This window comes from Rhinolophus ferrumequinum, chromosome 13 (assembly GCF_004115265.2).
Source record: "Rhinolophus ferrumequinum isolate MPI-CBG mRhiFer1 chromosome 13, mRhiFer1_v1.p, whole genome shotgun sequence".
Classification (NCBI taxonomy): domain Eukaryota; kingdom Metazoa; phylum Chordata; class Mammalia; order Chiroptera; family Rhinolophidae; genus Rhinolophus; species Rhinolophus ferrumequinum.
The window spans coordinates 38,636,726-38,658,201 of NC_046296.1; the positions used below are offsets into that span (position 1 = coordinate 38,636,726).

The 21,476-nt window shown below is 55.7% G+C and overlaps 1 protein-coding gene across 1 annotated transcript in view; it reads right to left on the minus strand.

Annotated features, from left to right (window-relative positions):
- Positions 1–4,221: 4,221 nt before the first annotated feature.
- The window catches only part of TTC7A (tetratricopeptide repeat domain 7A), a 111,249-nt gene continuing 93,994 nt past the window's right edge, over positions 4,222–21,476 (minus strand). Inside the window, exons 19-20 of the mRNA XM_033124425.1 lie at positions 16,612–16,814; positions 4,222–5,331 (exon numbers count right to left, since the gene is read on the minus strand). Of these exons, the coding sequence (XP_032980316.1) occupies positions 5,110–5,331; positions 16,612–16,814 (425 nt within the window). The 3' untranslated portion in view covers positions 4,222–5,109. The remainder of the gene's footprint in view (positions 5,332–16,611; positions 16,815–21,476) is intronic.

The window sequence follows — 21,476 nt, forward strand, 5'->3', positions numbered from 1 at the left end:
CCTTTCAAAGCAATTTTCGAACTCTTTTTCTGGAGTAGCCATCAGAGCTGTTGTATTACCCTTGATGTCCTGAATGTCATCAAAATGTCTTCCTTTCAATAGTTGCTTTATCCTCGGGTAAAGAAAAGTCATTGGGGGGCAGATCAGGTGAGTAGGGAGGGTGTTCCAATACAGTTATTTGCTTGCTGGCTAAAAACTTCCTCACAGACAGTGCCGTGTGAGCTGGTGCATTGTCGTGATGCAAGAGCTCCTTTGGGACCATTTTTGCACACATCTTTCTCATGCCAAGATTTTCGGTTAACATTTTCCTAACTGTTTATCGATGTTTACTTGGTCTGCTATGCTTCTCACAGTCAGCCGATGATTTTGAGGCACAATTCGAGGAATTATTGAAATGTTTTCATCAGTGTAAGCACACCGTGGCAAGTTCATGAACTTAATTGTTAGACCTCGTATAACAAATTACCATAAACTTTGTTATTTAAAAACAATACAAATTTATTATTCTCTTACAATTTGGAGGTCAGAAGGCCAAAATCAGCCTCAGTGGACTAAAGTCAAGGTGGTAGCAGGACTGATTCCTTCTAGAAGCTTCAGGGGAGTATGTTTCCCTGTATTTTTCAGCGTCTAAAGACCACCTACATTCCTTTGCCCCTTCCTCAAATCTTTCCTCAAATCTTCCTCAAATCTTTCCCCTTCCTCAAATCTTTCAAAACTCCTGCTCCCATCACATCTACTCCTGACTGACCCTCCTGTCTTCCTCTTATAAGGATCCTTGTGGTTATATGGGTTCCCTTGATTAATCCAGATAATCTCCCCATCTCAAGGTCCTTAACTTCATCATGTTTGCAAAACCCCTTTGCCATATAACATATTCACAAGTTCTGGGGATTAGGACGTGGACCTTTGGGGGACCTTATTCAGACTTCCACACCATCTATCTAACCTATAGTTGGGATGGGGAGTGAAACATCCTTCTGCTTGAAATAGTGTTCTCCCTATGGCCCTTGGGGTGCCCCAAACACCCTCCCCAGTCCTCCCTAGGCTGGTTGGGTGCTCATCAGTGCTCCAGCAATGCCCAGATCCTTGCCTGAGGCCACATTGGATTGTGGGCTCTGGGATCACAGTTGGGTTGCCATTGAGAGCTGGCAGCGTGGTCTGGGGGAGGTTTCTTTAGCTGGATGCTTCCCAAACAAGACCGAGAAATATCTGCATGGTGACGACATCTGAATGCCCGGGTCAGGGGTGCAAATGCAACAATGAGCACTTTGGTACCAGAGAGGAGTCTGGGTGGTGGTGGCTGAAATTCCATTCATATTTGTGCCTGCAGATAAACACTAATAATACTGAAGGGCTGTGTCCTGGAGAGTGGTGGGTGGGCTGGAGGTCCATGGGGGTGACAGTGCAAATCGAGTCTTGTCCCCAGATTCCAGCCCTTGTTCTGGCACAATGGATTGGACACAGGGCTGGCTCTCTCCTTCTCCAGTGAGGGTTTATGTATGAACACGGGGTCTACAGACCAGGAACTGCGGGTCAGGAAATGTCTCCCCTCCTGCTTGACTTTCCATGTAACCAACTAGAGGTCAGCTTGGGAAAGCCAGCATATAGAACAGGAAGGCCTCCCTCCCTCCCTTCTCTTCCTTGTAGGATGAACTTTCTGGAACTTTCCCCCAGGCTGGCAGAGAATGTACCACCACCCATGGCCTTTCATTCTCACCCCAGGGGGCCATGAACTGGGGGTGACGGTGTGTGAATAAGTAATGTGATACTAATTGTTAAATCACTAAAGATTGTGGATGTGTTTCCTTAAAAGAAAGCAACACAGCGAATGAGAAGCTGGGCACCCAAAGGCTCCAAGGAAGACCCTTTCTCCCTAGGACAGCAAAACCATAGCCAATAGAACTGAAGGTGGGGCTGGGGGAGGCCATGAGAGCAGGAAGCTGTCTAGGCCAGCCCTGAGTTCTAGGGGGAGCCTCAAGGGCAGGGGTCTTCACAGTGGTGGGACGCAGCTGTGGTGGTGTGCCAAGTGCATCCTGGGGCACACAAAGAACACAGAGCTTCTGTGTAAATTTATGTAATCCTTCAAAAATTTCATGCACTGGGGCGGACGGGTGGCTCAGTTGGTTGGAGCGTGAGCTCTGGGCAACAGGATTGCAGGTTTGATTCCCACATGGGCCAGCGGGCTGCGCCGTCCACAACTAGAATGAAGATGAGCTGCCACAGCTCGCGGGCGGCGGGATGGCTGTTGGTTGGAGTACATGCTCTCAACCACAAGGTTGCCAGTTCGACTCCTGCAAGGGATGGTGGGCTGCGCCCTCTACAACTAAGACTGAACAACGGCAACTAGACTTGGAGCTGAGCTGCGCCCTGCACAACTAAGATTGAAAGGACAACAACTTGACTTGGAGCTGATGGGTCCTGGGAAAAATACACTGTTCCCCAATAAAGTCCTGTTCCCCTTCCCCAATAAAATCTTAAAAAAATTCATGCACTTTATAACATACACAGTATGTCAGGTATGTGGTAATCACTTACATGTTGAGAGTATATAGGTACGTAGGGACCTCTCAGCCCAGGTGGCTCATCTGCATGCGGCCTGGGTCCTCACCACACACCCCTCCCTCCTTCCCCAGGAGCTGGAGGGGCTCCACTGGCAGTGACCTTGGGACAGTCTCTCCCATTCAGATGGCAAGTCTGGTTCTGGCTTCTCCTAGGTGGGCCCTGGAAGCAGCAGGGGCTCAGGCAGGTGGCAGGCCACAATGAGACCTGCTCTAGCCGGCCCTGCCTGGACCCAAATGCCTCCTCCTAGCCACTTCCAGGCTTCTGCCTGACCTCAAAGCCCTCCCCAAGCCCCCACCGTGCCCAACCACTCTCCCAAGAGGGAGCTCAAATCACATTCTCCTGGGCAGGCCCCCGCGGCCCCCCCCCCCCCCCCCCCCCCCCCCCCCCCGCGTGGCCCAAGCCCTAGCCTTCATGACTCCTTGGGCCTCTCTCCTCCTGCAATTCCCCCCTCCTCTCCAGGGCCTGCTCAAGCCCTGTTCCTTTTCCAGGGCCACCTGCGTGTCGAATGAACATGCCGCTTCAGACAAACCTGCTTCCCCTTCAAGGGTCTCTTTATTCAATCTGCGAACTGGCAGTAACTTGGCCCCGCGCTCTGAGGCCTCCTCCAAGGGCAAATACAAATCAAAACGCACTGGTGCCTTTCCTACTACGAAGGATCACCGACCTCTTTGGACACCCCAAGGCAAGTCAATGGCATCTGCTTTTTCTTGTTTACTGTTTTCTAACAGAATTCCAGAATAAAAATAGATCTCTATCATATATATATTTATACACACACATACACATACAGAAATCCTTCAACCAGGAGGTAAAGGATCTGGTGTTCTCTGCAGGGTCGCTCGCCTGGGGAGAGGCCAGGAGGTACAGGCTCTCCCGGGGAAGTACCTGGGGATGCAGTGCTGAGCTAGTACAGCAAGGAGGGCGGGTCTCCAACAGAAAGACTGGGCTGTGACAAACCAGGGCAGTCCTCGCCTGACTTTCCCACACACCTTAAAATGAGAGATATACCTCATGGAGCTTTAAAACAAAAACCCAAAGTGCAGATAAAAAAGGATTCCCTGATAGACCCACGGGGGGTTGACTTCTTGGGAAGAATTCCAAGAGCACCATGCAGCAGACTAGGGGAGCAGCAGGGAAGACACCCACCCACTGGCACCCAGGACCCCTGCAGACAAGGGAGTCATGTACACAGAGGCCTACTCAACCAGTTAGGAGGTGCCAGGCTCTGTCTCTTCCTCAGGTCTTCAACCATAGCCATTTGGTGCCAGGCAGGGGAAACCAAATGGCCAGGGTGGGGCTCGGGTTACCCGAGAAAGCCAGAGGTGAAAATGGGCTGTGGGTGGTGAGATGAATTGGGGACAGTCCTAGAGACTGCCCATCTCCACATTATAACCCCTAGTGATCTGCATTGTACCCATTGCCCAGAAAGGTAAGGCTTGAAGGAATGACGTGCAAGGTATTAGAAAGGGCTGCGTTCAGCAGCCATGTTTGTACCCTGAGGCCCATCCCGGGGCGATGGCTTAGGGCCTAAGGAGGCCGCTTCGGCGCGGGCATTTCCAGGGATGGAGGTGAGTGGAAACGCAGGTCAGTAAGGGTCAGTGCTCAGTGCCCTGGTCAGACACCAGAGGCCCCAAAGGCACGCGGCAACAGAGAGGAAGAGCACGGTGAGACCCAACTGGCCTCACCGGGCAAAGAAGGGCAACACTGGGCAGCACCCACCAACTCGAAGTCTGGGAAAGGAACCCAGAGGTACATCCTCTTCCCACTTGCCAGCAGATTCTCCAAGCCGTGACTGCCATGGGCAAGACCTGAGAGTGATCCAAAACCTTGTCCTGAGACAGGCGTGGGCCGAGGGCCGCGGGGCTCCCCAAGGCACAGAGGCCTGGGTGGGGTGAAGTACAGCTGTGAGGCTCTCGGGGAGCAAGTCCAGTCACCACAACTCTAAGTCACTTCGGGGTCAAGCAGACTGCCTCGCGGAGGAAAGAACCCAGGAAAACCGCCTCGGCCCAGCCAGAGGGCAGTTCAGGGTGCTCATCTTTGGTGTTGGCAGTGAGCTGAGCTTTGAGACTAAAGATTGTGCGAAGCTGGAAATCCAGGGTCAGGGATATTGAAGGAGGGTGGCAGGGCCAGTCCAGGGGTTTCCAGATGGGTAGGGGGAGGTATCCAAGCCGCACACACCCTCACTGCACATGTAGGTGATGCACAGAAACTCCGGGGAGGGCCCTCCCATGTCGATGTGGCCTCCCAGATACTTCCTTGCTCATAAAAGCCACAATGTCCCAAGGAACAAGGAATTTGCTTTTGATGCAAATCTGGTCCACCCAGCTCCAGATGAGCAGCTCCCACACCCAGCTGGCCCTGGAGGAAAGGTAGGGGTGGGGTAGGGGAGGCGAGGCGAACTAGGCCTGCAGCCTGCAGAAGTGTTCCCTAGAGATGTATTTCCCTGAGGCCCCACAGTTTCCCTGAGCCAGGCCCCCTGCTGCCTGCCTGTGCCTGCCTCCCCGCCACCCGGGCAGCCCCCTCTCTCCCTGATGCTGCAGGGCGGTGTCAGAGCTCTCGGGGAATGATGGAGAAGGGCAGCACCGGGCTGCTGGATTCCAGCTCAAGAGCGGTGAGGAAACAGTCGACTGCAGCCTCACTCTGGCCGTGGGCCTGCAGCACCTCTCCTAGGCCCTGCCACGCCTCGTGGCAGGTGCTCTGCCTCTCCACGGCATCCCGCAGCACCTTCTGGGCCAGGCTCTTGTGGCCCAGCCGACTCAGCATCAGACCCTGAAGAGCAAGAACAGGGTGGGGGGTTAGGATGTCCTGGGGTGGGGGCATCCTGACCAATGGGGCAAGGAGCGGACGCAGCTTGGCCACCGGCCACCAGCCAGGGAGGGCTCCAGGCTTGGTGTCTCAGGCTTGGATATGCTCAAGTGACTGTGCCCTTGATGAATGCAAACCCTACCTGTCCCCACCCCAAATGTGCTTCCAGCCCAGCCTCCTGAATCACCCACTGTGGGAGCTGTGTCCTTCCTGGCCCCAAGGGATGGGCTTTCAAGTCAGCAGACCTGGCTTTGAGTGTCCCCTTTACCAGCTGGGGGATCCTGGGCAAGCCATCACTCTCTGGCCCTCGTTTCCTCACCCACAAATGGGAAAAACCACAGTAGGCACCTTGAAGTTGTGAAGTTTACACGAGTCAGTCTATGTAAAGCACTTGAACAGCGTGTGGCCTGCGTGAGCCTCAGCCAATGGGTCTGTTACTCCCAGCCTTGTTGTTGCACCCCCGAGCTGCCCTTCTCCCCGGGGACACTGAGGAATGTATGCTGCAGGCTCCAGACTCTATAACGGAGGGGAGAACCTCAAGCTTGTGGTGGGTGGGGGCAGCTCCTTTGCCTACATTAGTAGCCAGTCTTCCTGGGGACGTCTGGGTCCTGGGACCTAAGCGTCCATCCCAGCCTGGACTGGTAGGTGAGGGTCATAGCAGGACAGTCAGACGACTGGGGACCAGGGACAGACGCTGGGTGAGGGAGGGCTCTGGCTCAGGATGGTCAGGAGCTTGGCCTTACATTTGGCTCCAACAACCCCGCTGCCCAAGAGATAGAAGAGACAGGAATTGTCACACAAAGGGGTTGGGAAGTGAAAACAGCACCCTGCCCCTCTACGTCTACTTCCACCCACATTGGGAAGGGTGTGGGAGGTGGGGGCACAGGGTGGTGGGAAGGGGCCAGGTTGGCTTCTGGTCCCAGAAAGGCTAATTTGTACCATACCCACTGATCTGTGTTCCAGCCCTCAGAGGGGGCAGAGATAGCAGCACAGGGGAGGGGGGAAGTCTCTCGTTCAAAGATAGGAGGTAAAGCATGAACAACACTGACTTCCTGGACAGGCGGGGGCTGAGGTGGGGGCGGGGAGCTGCCTTCCATGTGCCCGCAGCCCCCTTTCGGGTGCCCGCCCACTGATGGCCGTGTACATTTTTAGCTGGAACATTTTCCTCCTCACTGCGCTCCCCAGAGTTAGGCCCTCCGTTGCTATGGAGACCCACTGGGGAAGATGCACATGGCTGATTTCATCAAGTCCTCTGAGAGCCTAGAACATGACCAATTAGACAGGAGGGAGAGCTTGTGCTCAGGCAGCCCTAGGAAAAGCCTCTCCCTCTCTGGAGGTGCTGGCTGGCGATCCTGGGGCCAGGGCGCAGGAAAGGAAGGGGGAACTGTTTTCAATCTTTACAACCTAGGGTGAAGCCATCCCCAGGGAACCACGTGGATGGGACAGAGGACAGGGAAGGACAGGGGAGCCGTGGAAGGGTGGAGCATAAAGCAGGGGCCCTGGCTCTGGCCAGATGGGAGCGGTGCTGACTCAGGGCTGCCTAGGACCAGAGGGCCGTGCCCAGTTTGGCCAGCAGGGCTCCAGGCCAAGCCATTCTGCCCACAGGGCCTGGGAGAGGGACCCTGAGCAGCTCTTGATGGAACAGGGCCCACAGGGAGGAGGGAAGGAAGGCGAGATGACAGCCCTCCACACACCAAAATTAAGCACCAAAAATGGAAGGTTTGAGCCCTGTGAGTACTGCCCATGGGGGAGCGACAGGACAAATGGGGAAGGCCACATGGGGAAGGGGAGGACGCGCAGTGGCTTTTACATACTAAGATTTCTATATCGAGCTTCTTGAAGAGAAGGCTCCATCTAAAAATGAGTTTGAAAACCCCTGATCTCAAGAAACGTGTGGGTGTTTGAGAAGGCGCCAGATATGTCTGTGGGCTGGACATATCTGGGGAGTGCATGCGGGCGTGCGTGTGTGTGTGTGTGTGTATGTGTGCGCATGTGCATGCATGTGTTATTTTCAGTTTGGAGGGTGTGCAGTAAGCTCCTCTACATACTCTGCATAGAGGACAAGCCCAGGGCTCCACAGGCACAGGAACCCCAGCTCGGCCACTGACAAGTGCCGGGACCCTGGCCAAGCGGCCCATTTTCTCTGAGCCGTGGTTTCCTCATCTGTAAACTAGGGAACGGAACAGTCCTTCCTCAGAGGCTGGCATGAGGATTCTACAATGATGAATGTGAAATTGGGGAGCGGGACACATAGCGGGCAGACAGCAAACAGAAGTGTCCCCAGGATGAGCAGAGGGTCCGGAGTGGGGGGCGGGATGCAAAAGGGTGTGCCACAGCTGATTTCTCTGGCGGCAGGGCTCTCTGTGGGGGAGGTCTGTGGGTCTGTGGGCTAGGCTGGGGTTGGATCACGTCCCCCCCACCCTGGGGTGCTGACCTTACAGCCTGAAAGGAGACACCACGCTGGGGTCAGGCTGGGGCCCAGAGGCCCAGGGCTTGTAACAAGATCCGCTGCCACCTGCCCGAGACACCAGCCCGTTCATGTTTGGTAGCAACTTGAAGCTGTTTGCTGCCTGACAACTGGGCAGGGCCTGCCCCAGGAAGACGCGAGGTCTCACCTGCTCTGCCCTCAGCCCAGCACTGCTGAGGGCCCCCTGTCACCCTTCTGGCACTCCTACCCACAGCTGCCTAGACAACGGGTCTCCAGGGAGATGGTGGGACCACCATTCCATCCAAATGTCCCTAACGTGGCCAGGGGGTACCCTGAGCCCAGAGAGAGCAGACCCGCTGGGTGATCCTCATCTGGGAGAGGCCATAGCTGTGCTGCCAGCACACAGGGATCGGAAAACAAAGTGCAAGCCGCTTAGGGCGATGGAGCACTGCGCCTATGAGGGGGCCAGGGTTTATTATAGCCGCTCCGGGAGGGGCAGGGCTGGGTGGGCAGTCCCAGAAATTTGTGACTTCATCCACTCCTCCGTCCCTCCCTTCCTGGATCTCAGGGAGGAGGGTGTACCTGACCACATCTCTACCTGGGACCCTCTCCCCAGTCAGCCTTCCCAGAGGCCAGCAGTCCCCCGGCCACACCATTACCTGGACATTGTGCTCCGTTCCCATAGGCTGTTGCATGTGACACATGCCCTGCCCCTCCCTAGGCAGAGGGACCGGTCCCTGGCTCCTGCCCCTTTGGCCATTCCCCACAGGACAGTAGTTCCACAGAGCTGGGCTCAGAGCCCCGTACACCCGAGGCAGTCATGTGTGCTTAGGCCACAAGGACAGGCAGCCTGAGGGGCTCTGTGGGGGGGACCCTGTCTGTTAGGAGTCCAGGTTCTCTGTGGAGGTACAGGGTGGGGTCAGCACCTGCAGCCTGGGGTGGGGATGAAGGATCTGGTCTTGTTTTTCATAATTGTCACTGCACACCATCTCACCTCATTAATTCAGTGCCAGACACTGTCCCCCAGAGGGACGGGGAAGCAGGAAGGCCCTGGCTGTGTGCGCCTTTTTCTTAGTTTGGGGGGGAGGCCGGCCCTGGGAAGTTAGCCCTTAGTGCTAGGCCAGCTGTAGGCCAGGCGGAGAGCTCCCTCCCCACCCCTACCCTCAAGTATTTATAGAAGTTATTTTGGGAATTTTCTTTCTGAGCTCAAGGCACATTCCTGGGATTCTGTCACAGCCTTTCCAGCTGGGAAGCCGGGAATCAGCTGGAGGCTGCTAGAGCCTATACTGGTCCCTGGAATCTCCTGCTTGAAGAGAGGGATCTAGGGCTGCAGGGAGGAAACTGTGGTGGGACCACCTCTGAGGCTGCTCCACCAGAAGGCCCCCTCCCTTCACCCCTCCTGGGGTGATGCCACGCCCACTGAGGGAGTCCCACATTTCAGCCTGCTGGGTTTTCCCAGGTGTGTCCGCCTCGGCCGATGCAACTAGACTGGGAAGGAGGCATCTCTCCTGGCTGAGAACCCAGCCCACACACCACCACATCTACCCTGCAGCTGGGGGAGCCCCAAAGCCACAGGCTAGTCCTCCTTTCCTATTGGGAGAAGGGGCACAAATCCTTCTCGACCCCACCCAATGCCTGGCTGACGAGTATCCCCAGAGCTTCCCCAGGCTCTTGTAGGAAGCGGCCTCTGCTGAGGGAACCCAGCCTAGGTGGGGGGTCTTCTGGGGTAGCAGCGGTGGCTATGCTCCTCAGGTGGCAGAACTCATGCCTGTCCCTTCCTCCTGCTGGGGCCTCCAGAAGGGAGAAGTGGAAGAACACCAGTGGGCCTCTTGGCTGGGGCGGGGTGTGTCTGTCTTCAGAGGGCCCCAGGCCAGGCTGCAGGATGAGCACTGGCTTGATGAGAGGACGAGTCACATCCTGGGGGCCCTACATCTAGTCAAGGGGCTCGGCCTTTCCTCCTCCTGCTCTCTGGGCTGGCTGGGGGCTCTGCCCACCCTGGACAGGACCAGGCTCTCAGGGATATGCCAGGAGGCTGTAGTGAGGCCTCTGGACTTTGGATTCTAGAAGTACAGACCCAGTGACGGGCAGTGAGAAGGGGGCCTATTGCAGAAGTCCCCTTCTCACACCAGGAGGCAGAGCCTCAGGGGGCGGTAAGGGTCTATCTGGGGTGCAGGGTGCCGGCCTACTGGATAAGGAAGAAAGGGCTGAACCCTGCAGATACAGTGAGTCTTTCAGACCATTGATTCTGGGGCTAAACTAAGCCAACAGTGCTTAACTAACATTCTGATCCGAATCTCTAACAAGGTGACAGAAAGCTTCCTTTCCACTTCCTCATCAGGGTTGGCATGGACTTCAGAAGCCCACGCACCAGCCGAAGGCTTTCCAGAATCCGGAGTTAGAGCCAGGGGAACTGCCGTCATCTTCTGGAAGGTCTCTGAGCCTGGGCTGAGGGTGAGGTGGGGTGCTATTGGGGAACACGCCCTTGCACCTCCCACTTTTCCACACCGTGAGCCCCCAGAACTGTCTTTTCCTGCCTCCTCCACTTTCCCATCAGGGACTACAGACCTCAGGCAGTATTAGGGAAGGAGGAGGAAGACAGAATTCAATAAAAATCACCCCTCTAGGAGGTCAAATGACCAACAAGATTTTCCTGTTGAACCGCTCTGTCAAACAGAAGCAATAGTCCCCACCTACTGGAGCTGGTGGGGTAGACGGACTCATTGATGAGGGCCTACCACGTGTGTGCCAGAACTCAGCTTCTCTGCACCCACCCAGCACAGCGTAAGACTTCTGGGTCCCCCCATGCCCTCGGGCTGCCTGGGCCCTCTAAGCCACCTGCCACAGCTCAGGAAACTGACAAACAGGGAGGCCTAGTGTAGACGGGGCGTCCTGGGCCCTGAGGAACAGGGAGTCAGGAACCAGAGTCCCTGCTGTTCTGTGTACTGTGGCCTTGTCCAGAGTCACGGAACATCCGGAAGACCGGGCACCAACTTTCACTTCTCAGCTGCGCAGAACGCCTTTCCTCTTTAGAGTCTGGAAGCAGAGGCTGAACCAGTCTGGTATGAGCACAGGCCAGAGAGGAGGCCTCCCCAGAGCCTGGCCTCCCCTGCTCCTCCTCTCCAGCAGCCGCAGGGCTCCAGGGGGCCCCTTTAACTGCAGAGTCTCACCCAACATATAAGACTGCAAGACCAGGTCTCAGATCCCCCTCGTTCCTCGGCTCAAACTCCTGCCTACTGAATAGGCTGCCCTCGCTCTCAGCTAAGGTCAGCCGGGCCTCGTACTGCGTACGTTCTTGTCCCAGCCACAGGGCGGCTGGGGTCCATGTCCACATCTGTGCCTTGGCCAGAGTCACCTGGTCGGCTCAGTGAGGGTTAAGCAGCTTTACTACAGTGAGTGTGTAGGGTTGGCTCTGGGCTTCCACTTCCCTCTGAAAACCAAGAGCGTCTGTACCTGGCCTGGGAGCTGTACTTCTAAATGAAAACGATACAAGGAACCCCCAGTACGGGGCCATTAACTTACAGAATTATTTGGCCTAATTCTAACAGGAGCCCTAGCTGCTTGGCATCCTGGTCCCCATTTTACAGACAAGGACACTGAGGTTCTAAGAGGCTGAGGAACTTGGGCAGGTGAAACTGCAAGTACAGGTAAAGTGGGACTTGGACCAGGTCAGTCAGACTCAAAGTCTGGCAGGCTCCTACCTGCAGGCACCAGCTGGTTCTGACAACTGGGTCTTAAAAACTGTCCCAGCCAACGAGCTCCAGGAGCAGCTCTGAAGTCCCTGGTCCCTGCTCCAAACCTCCTCCCTCTCTTTTGAGCACCCTGCTGGCCCCATGGGCCACCTGGCAGCACAAGGAAACTTATTTAGGCCCTCGCCCCATAGCAGCAGGGTCGACCAGCCTGGTCAAAGGTGGGTTCAGGCCACTTGCCACCCCGTCTTCCATGCACATGGTGACAAAAATGCCTGATGTTCTCTTTTCACAGGTCTCAACTCATCTGAGCCCTAAAACTACCCCTTGAGGTCCTCCTTTGATAGAAGAGAGGGTGAGGGGAAGTAATCTCCAAGAGACCCCCTAACTTGAGGGCCGGCAGTGCTGCTTATCTGTCTTAGATGTGCCATCTACTGTCTGGCCCTGTCCTGCAGGATGGGGGATGGGGCCAGCCAGGGAAGGTCGAGGAAGGGAAGTTCTGCGTAGCTAGAGTTCACCTCTTTGGCCTCACAAAGCAGAGACTTCTTGTTGGATCCTAGAGCACCAGCAAAAGGCCCAACCCAGAGCCTCCGGGCTGGGCAAGGCAGAGCCCTGGTCCTTGCGGACTCAGGCCTCACCTTTGTGGGGGCCAGGGATGGTGGTGGGAAGCTTCTGGGGACTCGAGACGTGCTGCAGCACACCCCAGTTTGGGGAGAGCGGGGTGAGAGGCTCTGGGGCCATCTGGGGATAGCCATGCCCCTGATCCCCCAAACCCACTCAAAGAGTCAGAAAGCAGCGTCACACTGGAAGCAAGAGGGAACAAATGCAGGGGAATAATTTATAGCCATGCTCTCATCAGAGAGCAACGGATCACAGAAATGCTGTCTTCCTATCTTTCCAGATGCATCTGGAGAGAGAAAAGGCCAGGTCAAGCAACCAGGACTGCTTCAGAAATTATAACCCAGGAGCCACAGCTCATGCAGGACAGTCTCCCCTGCTGCTGGGGTGCCTGACAAGGAAAGGGTTCTGGGGAGATGGGGCAGCAGGAGCCTGGAGCTCTGTCTCAAGAAGGGAACCTGGCCAGGAGCGGGGGGCTAGTGAGGAGCAGGAAACCCCACCCCCAGATTGTGTCCCTGGGAGCGGAGGGCGGGGCAGGAGGAAATGCAGGTGGCAGGAAAGCACCCGTACCTGCCCACTCATGACTGATGCTTTCTCTACAGTGAGACAGGCTGCATCGAAGCATCTGTACTCCAAGCTCAGCCAAGCGGAGGGCAGGAGAGCAAGCTGGTCTGTAGTCGGGCTACTGAGCTCCTACCATTAAGATCATGTGGGCTCAGTGCAACCCCATCTTGGGAGGACTCTCGGGGACTTGGCCAGTCCACCAGCCAGCCACACCTAGGCTTCTTGCCATCCCCAGGCATCCCTGCTCCCTTGGGGGTGCAGAGGGGTTCCTGGGAGGAGCAGGGCAAAGAAGCTCAGAGAGACCAGTGCAGGCTGCCTAAGGACCCTTCTCTGGCTGAGCCTGTGAAAGCCTCTCTGAAAAGCAGTGCCGCCTGGGGGCCAAATCCTCTGCTGACCTTGAGAAGGACCTTCCCACGGTCCTTTCTTTCTCTTGTTTCCTCAGGGGCAGGCAGGTAAAGTTTAGGCTTCCCCTTCTTAATTAGATTCTTGTACCAGTAATTTAAGTTCTGGACATACAGGCCGAGTGAGTGGGGTTTCTGGCTTCCTGGAGGGGAGGCTGGGAATGTTGGGACCGAGCTGGAAGAGACTGTCGGGACCTGCTCCTGAGGTGTCACTGGGAATTTCCACCTGCAGAAAGCATGCCTTGTTCTTGTTACACTTGGAACTCTCCCAAAGCAACCTGGCCATCCTTGAGTCTTGCAGAAGTGGCAGCTGCAGGACCAGGACTCAAGGACACCGACTCCTCGGGGACACTGCTGTGGGCACAGTGGAGGCTCTTCCTTGGTGGAGCCCTGCCAAGGAGGTGTCTCCTTCCTGCCTGATCTGGGTGGAAAAACCTGAGCCAAGCCCAAGGTGGAGCCAGCCCATGGAAAGGTCTCCCGTCACAGCCAGGGCAGGAAGGCAGCAGAACAAGGAGAGTAGAGAACACGATTCCGGGGCAAAGTTCATATTCTTAGAAATGGCGGAACCCTGGCTCCTGAAAGCGATAGCCTTCCACTCCCAGAGGCTTTCTCCAACCTTTCCTCAAACATCCTGTCCACATACACAGCCCCGAGGCCAGTGTTTGATGATCGTGCCCTAAGGCCCGTGGGGCTGAACCCGGCCCCCACACAGCTCCCTGAGTCTATCTCTACCCTCCTCTTTCCAGACCGCAGAGAGTGGGACTCAACCATTACGTCAGAGGGGGCTCACTGAGGACCAAGAGCTCCTCCAGCTCAGGCTGCGGGTGGCTATGCTCTCAGGGGACCCTGGTACCTACCAGATGCTGGTGTCTCACAAAGTGACAGTGGTGTGGTAAGGCCAGGATTTCCTCCCTGGGAACTTGCCTTGTCAATGACTCCACAGGGGGGACACCAGTTCCCCTCCACGTTCCTTTCTCTGGATAACTCTCCACGGATACACCCACCTCCGGAGTTCACAAAGGCTGAGATAACTGATGCCTCGCTCCTTCTCTACTGACTGTTTTTACAATGACTCCCTTACATAAATGCCAACCGGACAGGCCGACTGGTAGCGGCTCCCATCATGTTGTACCATGGTAAAAAAGATCCCAATGTCACATCTGCGCTCGGTGGGGAAAAGTGCAGTGTTTGATTAGCAGTGTCTGTCACAGGTGAGGGACTGGGAAGTGGTGGCGTATATACTGCTCATGCTTTGCCTTCCCTGAGATTGCATTGCAGACTTTTAGAAGCACTTTCACATGTGTCACCTCATTTGATTAGAACAACATCGGTCTAGGAATGACAAAGATTGTTCTTCATTTACAAAAGGAGACACCAGGAGTGTGAAAGTGTGTCTTTTCCTAAATCACTCACATGAATTAGGGCCAGAGCCAGGATTAGGTCCCAGATGTCCTGAGTCTGAGGCCAGCACAGGGAAGACACTTAGGTCAGGGAACACTGGGGATCAACCTACCAATGTGTTCATGTGTCTTTGGGAAAAGGGTGCTTAGTAAATCTTCTCCAGGATGGAAATTTGCTACTCTGTATGCATATGTGTGGGATGCTGCCAGGAACAGAGCGTGTGGAAAAGAGACGGACTGCCCACGCCGGAGCCAACGGCCCCTCTGGTTGCTTATAACCTTAACAATGGGCAGGCCTGCCTCTGATTTCATCACATCGGAAAAGCACCCCGGGAAGAGACAAGGGATCATTTCAGAAACATCTGTAGGGAGCCACTCTGGACAGCTCTTCAGTTACCATGGAAACCCACCCTTGGAAACTGCTTCAATTTCTGGAAAATAGCTACAAACAATAATAAGCATAAATGAAAAATGGTACACTGTTACTTCAAAATTGTACTTGTTATTGGATTTCATGGGCTTTGAGGAACTGAGCGGCAGGCTCATATCCGTGAGCGCAGTGGAAGGCAGACAGCTCTGCCTGGCTGCCGGCCTAATGACACAGCCCACATCCTCCCTCCCACCTCCCTAATCAAGTTTCTGGATGTGACCTCCGGGGAGGCATTTATCAGAGGAGCTAATGTCTAAATTGCGGGAGGAAGGACGATGTGCCTTGCAAAAAACAAACATTTGCTGAGCAGACTGGAAGGCAACTAGAAGCCATGTGGAGGGGAACGTGGGCCAGGGTGTGATGTCACTGTGTGAACTTTCTTCAACCGACATGGCACATTCACATGGGCCTAAGCAGGCAAAGCCTTTAAGAAATAAGGCAGCGGGAATAATGCCTGACCTGGGAATCCCTGTTCTAATCTGTTTGCAAGGACTCCTCGGGTTGAAAAGGACCTTATAAACATGGCCTAGTCCAGCTCCTCCCCATGCGTTGTTTCCATTTTCTTGGCAACATCCTCACCAGATGATTCGAGTTTGTGCTTGGAGTAGTCTAAGACTTATACCCTCTTCCTGACCCGCAGCTGAAATCTAACTCCCTGGAGTTTTGACTCATGAACAAATCAGACCCCTTTTGGCAGTGACAACCCTGCAGCCATCTGGAGTCGTTCTCCTGATCCTTCTGTGCTCTCCATGTGGCAGAAGTCAGTGATACCTCACGGTCGTTCTCCACAAAGAGCTCTCCAAGGGGACATCTGAGGTGGAACCTAGACCCTGACAGGCGAAGGCGGTGTCGCTAAATGTGGGCTCCTAAATTATACTTCAAAATCACTGTGCATATGCAGAGTCAGAACACTGCACTTACTCTCTGCTTAGGAAGGCAGGGAAAAACCAGTTATGCCCAGGGTCCACTGCACTACCTGTCAGAGCAGGTACTCGATAAATGTTTCCTGGACCAGAGAGCCCTCACTGCACAGAGAAGTACACGGAAGTTCGGAGACAGTGGCTGGCTTGCCCATCATCACCCAGTAAGAGAACGGCAAGGTCAGGACAAGGGCAGCAACATCCTGCTCCCCGCCTCCAAACCTTCCCACAGGAGGAAGGTCACTGAGCCCTGAGCCCCCAGGTCCTGAGCTCCAAGTTCTAGGACTGGGGGCCCCATGGGCCATTCTCAGTGTGTGCTCAAGTCAGGCGGGACATGACAGCCCACCCCAGGACACCCCCTGAATCCTGCTAAGGAGGCACAGAGATCCTCTGAAATGGGGGAGGTGGCCTAGTGATCAGAGAGGGCCCGAGGACCCCCACAAAGAAGAGCATTTGGTATCTAGAGTCTCCAAGGCGAGGAGGATATGATGAGTAATAGTGAAAGCCCTTTGGGGTTAGATGACTGTACAGGAAGTTACAGCAGAAAGGAAGTCACAAAGAGTATCAACCAATCCTCAATTTTTTCATCACCGCACGCAGGCTCTGATTGAAGGGAAAAGGCCTGTCTCTGTAAGGAGCATTGTCTCTCCTAACAGAGGAGGGAGGAAGCCACCTCCCTGTCCCCCGCCCCTTCCCATACGCCAGGGAACAGTGGCAGCTAGGCACCTCCAGGCACGGAGCGGGTGAGGGGGAAGGAGAGCCCTGAGCCCTTTTGTGGGGGTGCGGGGCTGACTCACCAGGCTGTGCATGATGCGCACGCCGTCGGGGTTCACTGTGAGAGCCTCCTTGTACAGCTGCTTGGCCTCCTCCAAGCTGCCCTTCATCTCGGCCAGCCGGCCCCGCATGTAGAGTACCGAGTGTGAGGTGGGGAAGAGGCCTGCTGCCTCCTGGATGCAGAAACCTGCTTCCTTCAGGTGGTGCTGCTCCATGAATAGCTCAGCTGCGAAACCAGACGGACAGTGGGAGGTGAGAGTGCTGGAAAAGTCAGAGGCTGTGGCCCCCTCCCTGGGAACTGGTCTCAGGTGAAAGGGAGACGCTCACCCCAGTCCCTCAGTGGGAAGGGGAGAGGCAGAGCTGGGCCCCCTAGCTGCTCCTGGCCTCTCCCCAAAGCCCCGGACTTTGCTGCACCAAGAGGAACAGCGGACACATACACAAGCTGCCCCAGATCAGTGGAAACCATCTCCCGCAGGCACAGCACAGGATGCGCTGGCTCTGGGGGTGTGGGTAATACCAGGTGATGGTTTCCGAGTGCTCACTGTGTCAGATACTGTGCTGCGGGCTCCACACAAAGCTCTGTAGGGCAGGCACTTTTATTCCCCCGCTTCAGGAAGGGGGAAACCGGGGCAGAGAGGGTAAAGAACTCACTCAAGGCCGCAAGGAGTGTAAGTTCGGAGTGTAAGGTTTGCACTGGGCCATCGGACTTCAGAGCCCGGCAGTGGGGGCTTGAGTGCTGTCCCCGTAGCTCAGTGTTTGCTCAGGTGACTAGTTTTGTGTCCCTTCACCTCACTTGTTAATTCTGTGTCTGGGGGAGGGGGATGGAGGCAGACTGGGTGTACACAGAGCCCGAGAGGGAGCCCAGTGATCCTGCCAAGGCTGGGTGAGGAGAAAGGCCCAGGGAGCCCCGTGAAGGGGCAGAGCTGGGGCACCACCAAGGAGTGCTGGTAACAGCTACCAAACCGCCTGCACTGACTGAGAGCCGACTGTCGGCGCAGGCCCAACTGTGTGAAGCATCTTCTCTCATTTAATCCTCAGCAAGTCTGGGAGGAAGGCAGGTGCTCTCATGAGCCCCATGCTAACAAACCAGACTGAGAGAAAGAGGAGCTCACCCCAGCCCTCAGTGGGGAGGGGCAAGGCAGCGCTGGGCCCCCCAGCAGCTCCCGGCCTCTTTCCAAAGCCCAGGACTTTCTGCAGCACCGAGAGGAACAGGGGACACACACACAATCTGCCCCAGATCAGTGGAAAATGGGGCAGTTTCTCCAATCCTGTGCCAGCCCACATAAACGCACATTTCAAATCCTCCTGTGCAGGTACACACCCACAGCAGGCGCTTTTAGCAATGTGGTTCATGGGGGTTGCAGCTCGGCCTTGCGGCCCTCAGCTCTCCTCTCATGGCAGTGCCGGGCTCGGCTGGGGCCCTTGCACAGATGGGAGCACAGAAGGGCAAGCAGAGCCTGGCTTGTGACTTTGCCAAGAGTTGTTCCTAGCAAAGGCTGAGAGCTGAGATTAGATGAGTGCAGATTAGGTCTGGGATGGGATGGATAACAGATATCCCAAAGGAAGCTCCCGGAAAGAGGCGGGAAACCTGGGCCCGCGCAGCCCATCTTCCTGTTCCAACAAGCAGCAGGAAGGAGGCCTCACCGAGGCCCTGACTGCAGCACACAGCACTTGGGGTACTTAGCGTGAACGTTGCCTCAGGCTCATTGTGCAATCACATGGCTTGCCACATCCTAAAATACTACAGAGGGCTTTTTGAGCAAGGTACTCTTTTTCCCTAGCGGAGATCAGAATTTGGGAGAATCAGAGAATTAATTAAACACAGAGGAGCCAGGCTCTCACGATAAGGGAGAGAGAGAGAGAGAAAGGCGGGCTCTTATTCCCTGAGACGGCCTGAACTGGAGATTCCCAAGGCAGACAGCACTGGGAGGTGAGGCCTCAGGAAGGGCAGGCTTTGAACCTGGTGCCTGGCAGGGAGGGCTGGCCCCGTGGGCAGGGGTTGGTCCCTCAGCCTTGGCTCTCCTCTGCTCCCCTGTTGTGTTCCCTTCTGGAGCTGCTGCCTGGGGCTAAGCAGGCTGCCTTCATAACCATTGAGTGCTGTGTGCCTGGCCCTCCCACAAGGAGAAGGAGGGGAGGTGGGGCAACCGAGCCACCAAACCACTGGACTGACGCAGGGCAGTGGAGTGAGAAGTGCCAACGCTGTGTGTTCTGGGCACTCAGAAGGGGTCAGGTCAGAAGTGTTGGTGAAATCAGGAAGGTCTTCCTGGGAGAGGCAGCATTTGAGCTAAGGCCTGAAGGCTCAGGGGCACTTGCACTGGCAGAGAGAAGGGAGGCTGTGCTGACCTGGAGTGCTGGGCTCCAGTGTGGCAGAAGCCCCCGGGGTCATAGAGGACAGGGGAGAAGCAGAAGGAAGTGCGTGGTGTGAGTACTGGGGGGGGGTGGCCTTCCTGCATCAGCACCCGTGGTGTGGTGGTGGCTTCCTCCATTGCTAGGAGCTGAGCCCAAGAGGCCAGCTTCTCCACTTCCCTAGACCTCACCCCGGCAGGCTGGCCCCAGGCCTGGCCCACCTGCCCACTTGGTCCTGGCATGGCTCATTACGCTATTTACAACCTGCCGCTCTATCTCCTCAGCCTCATCTCTGGAGGCTGTCCCTGGTCCCTCCCTTGGGGACTCCTCACAGTTCCTTCACATCAACAGGCTTCAATTACAGGATCCCTACCTCCTTCCTTCCTTGGGGCCCTGGGCCTTGTAGGGCTGGCCGTACACCAGAAAACATACCCTGAAAAATGGGGCGGGCTGCTTTGCTCCAACGGACTTCATTACCAGTCAGGCAGGAAACCAGATGACACACCACAGAGCCAGAGAAGCGAGGGCTCCTGAGGGCTGCTGGCTGCCTTGCAGACAGGCTCACAGATCTGGGGGCTGCACCGTACCCCTTCTTCCTAGACTGCGGCCCTGGGCAGTTGTTTTACCAAACATGGTGCTCCCCAGACAGCTGGCTTCGGCCGCAGCAAGAGACGCATGGCACTGTGCCCGCCGACCGCCCTGATCCTCTACCACTCGGCATGGGCTGCCAGGGCCGCGAGGTGCCCACACCCACCCAGCCTTCACTAGCCAGCGCTGGGTGAGCACTCACTGTTACTGGATTTTCCTTGAACTCTCACAGTCATCCCAGCCAACAGGGGCCTTGCTGTCCCCTCAGTGTCAGGGGTCATTCTCTGATCCCCTCAGTTCCTTCACTCTCTCTCCCTGCCTCTGATTTCCCCCTCCACTCTTTCATCTTCGTCCCTGCCTACTCTTGCCCTCCTCTTGCCTGTCTGTCTTGGCTTTTCTTCCTCTTCCTTCCATCTCTCTCCCCCCGCCCCCCCCCCCCTGCGCTTTCTCTCGGCAGGCTCCAAATGGAAAACATCTGTTCCCTGGAGCTTTGCAACAGTCCCTTTTATTATTTTTTCTGAGGCATCCCGATCTAACCCTGCACCCAGAGCTGGTTCCAGTCTCCCTGCTCTTCCTGCCAATGCCAAGGCCCCACCCCGTAAGGTCTGGGGATGGAATTCACTCTTCTTGGGCTACTCATACACCCTCTTTGCAGGGAGAACCTTGCCGTCAAGCTGGTCCTGAGCTGAGAACTAGGTGAGGGAATCCCCAGGGCCATGCCTAAGGCCTCTCAGGGGCCTCCCCAGGCGAAATGTACCTTCTAGAGATCTCAGAAAGGAGGGGGATACACCCAGCTAAAAGGGCAGAGGCTCCTGAGGGCAGGAGAGAAGTTAAGGTTGGGCCCTAAGAAAGTCCACCTTAACCAGCCTTGAGCCTCAAGGGAGTCACCAAAACTGCCCCGTAAAGGAAATATGCATCCTCCCCATGCAGCACACCCTCAGGATGTATGGACACCCAGAATAAAGGAGGAGGAGCAGTGAGGGGAGGACAAGGGAAGAATGAGAGAGAAGACCAGGGAGGCCAGAAGAGACAAGGCCCAGGAAAATAACAGAATCCAAAGGTCCAAAGGGACCCAGAGAGGGACATGATTTGCTTCAGACATAAGGGAGTCAAGGCTGGGCCTGGGCTCCCGACTTCCTGTCCCTGGGCCCTAACTTCCTGTCTCTTCACAGACAGGGAGTGGTCTCTTTACTAACTCAGAACCCTGGGAGGAGGGAATGACAGGCAGAGAGGAGTGAAGAAGAAAAAGCCTGAGGAGAGGATATGGAAAGACGGCACAGAAGGCAGGGGGCAGGGGAAGCTTGGAAAAGAGAGAGTGAAGGAAGATAAGGAATGAGGAGGAATGAGGCAAACAAAAGAATTAGAGGAGCATGTGGGACCCAGAGTAAGACACAGCTGCTTTCTTGATTATAATTTTATAACAAATACAATCTTTAGATACAGCCCTGGCTGCTGCATTCAGTTCACCAGTCTGCTCAGCTGCCAGCTGGGGCAGCGTCCACCTGCAGGGCTACCTAAAGAGCTGGATACCAGTGCCCAGGCAGTATGCACCTGCCATATGGGAGCTGAGACACCAGTCAACTTCCCCTGATCCAGGGAAAGCCCACGGCCACCTGTGAGGCCCTGGACCTCCAGGGCAGGGGAGTTCTCCTTTCATGCATATGCCTCTCTTTAGCACTGTTAGTTCCCAGAAACATGAGCTACAGTGAGAGACGAAGGTGGGCCACCTGCTCTTCTGGAAAGCACCTCTTGACATTCAGGATCCTGGAGCATCTATAGGGTCTGATGTCTCTCCCATGCTCACAAAGACCGGTTGCCAATGAGGCAACATTCCTGAAACTCATCTCTCAAGTGGAAATCCTCTGTGAGGCTTCTCACATCAGACTAGAATGGGAAGGAGGCTTGAAGAGGGGAGGGGGGGAGGACGACGAGAGTTGGGAGAGGAAGGACATAA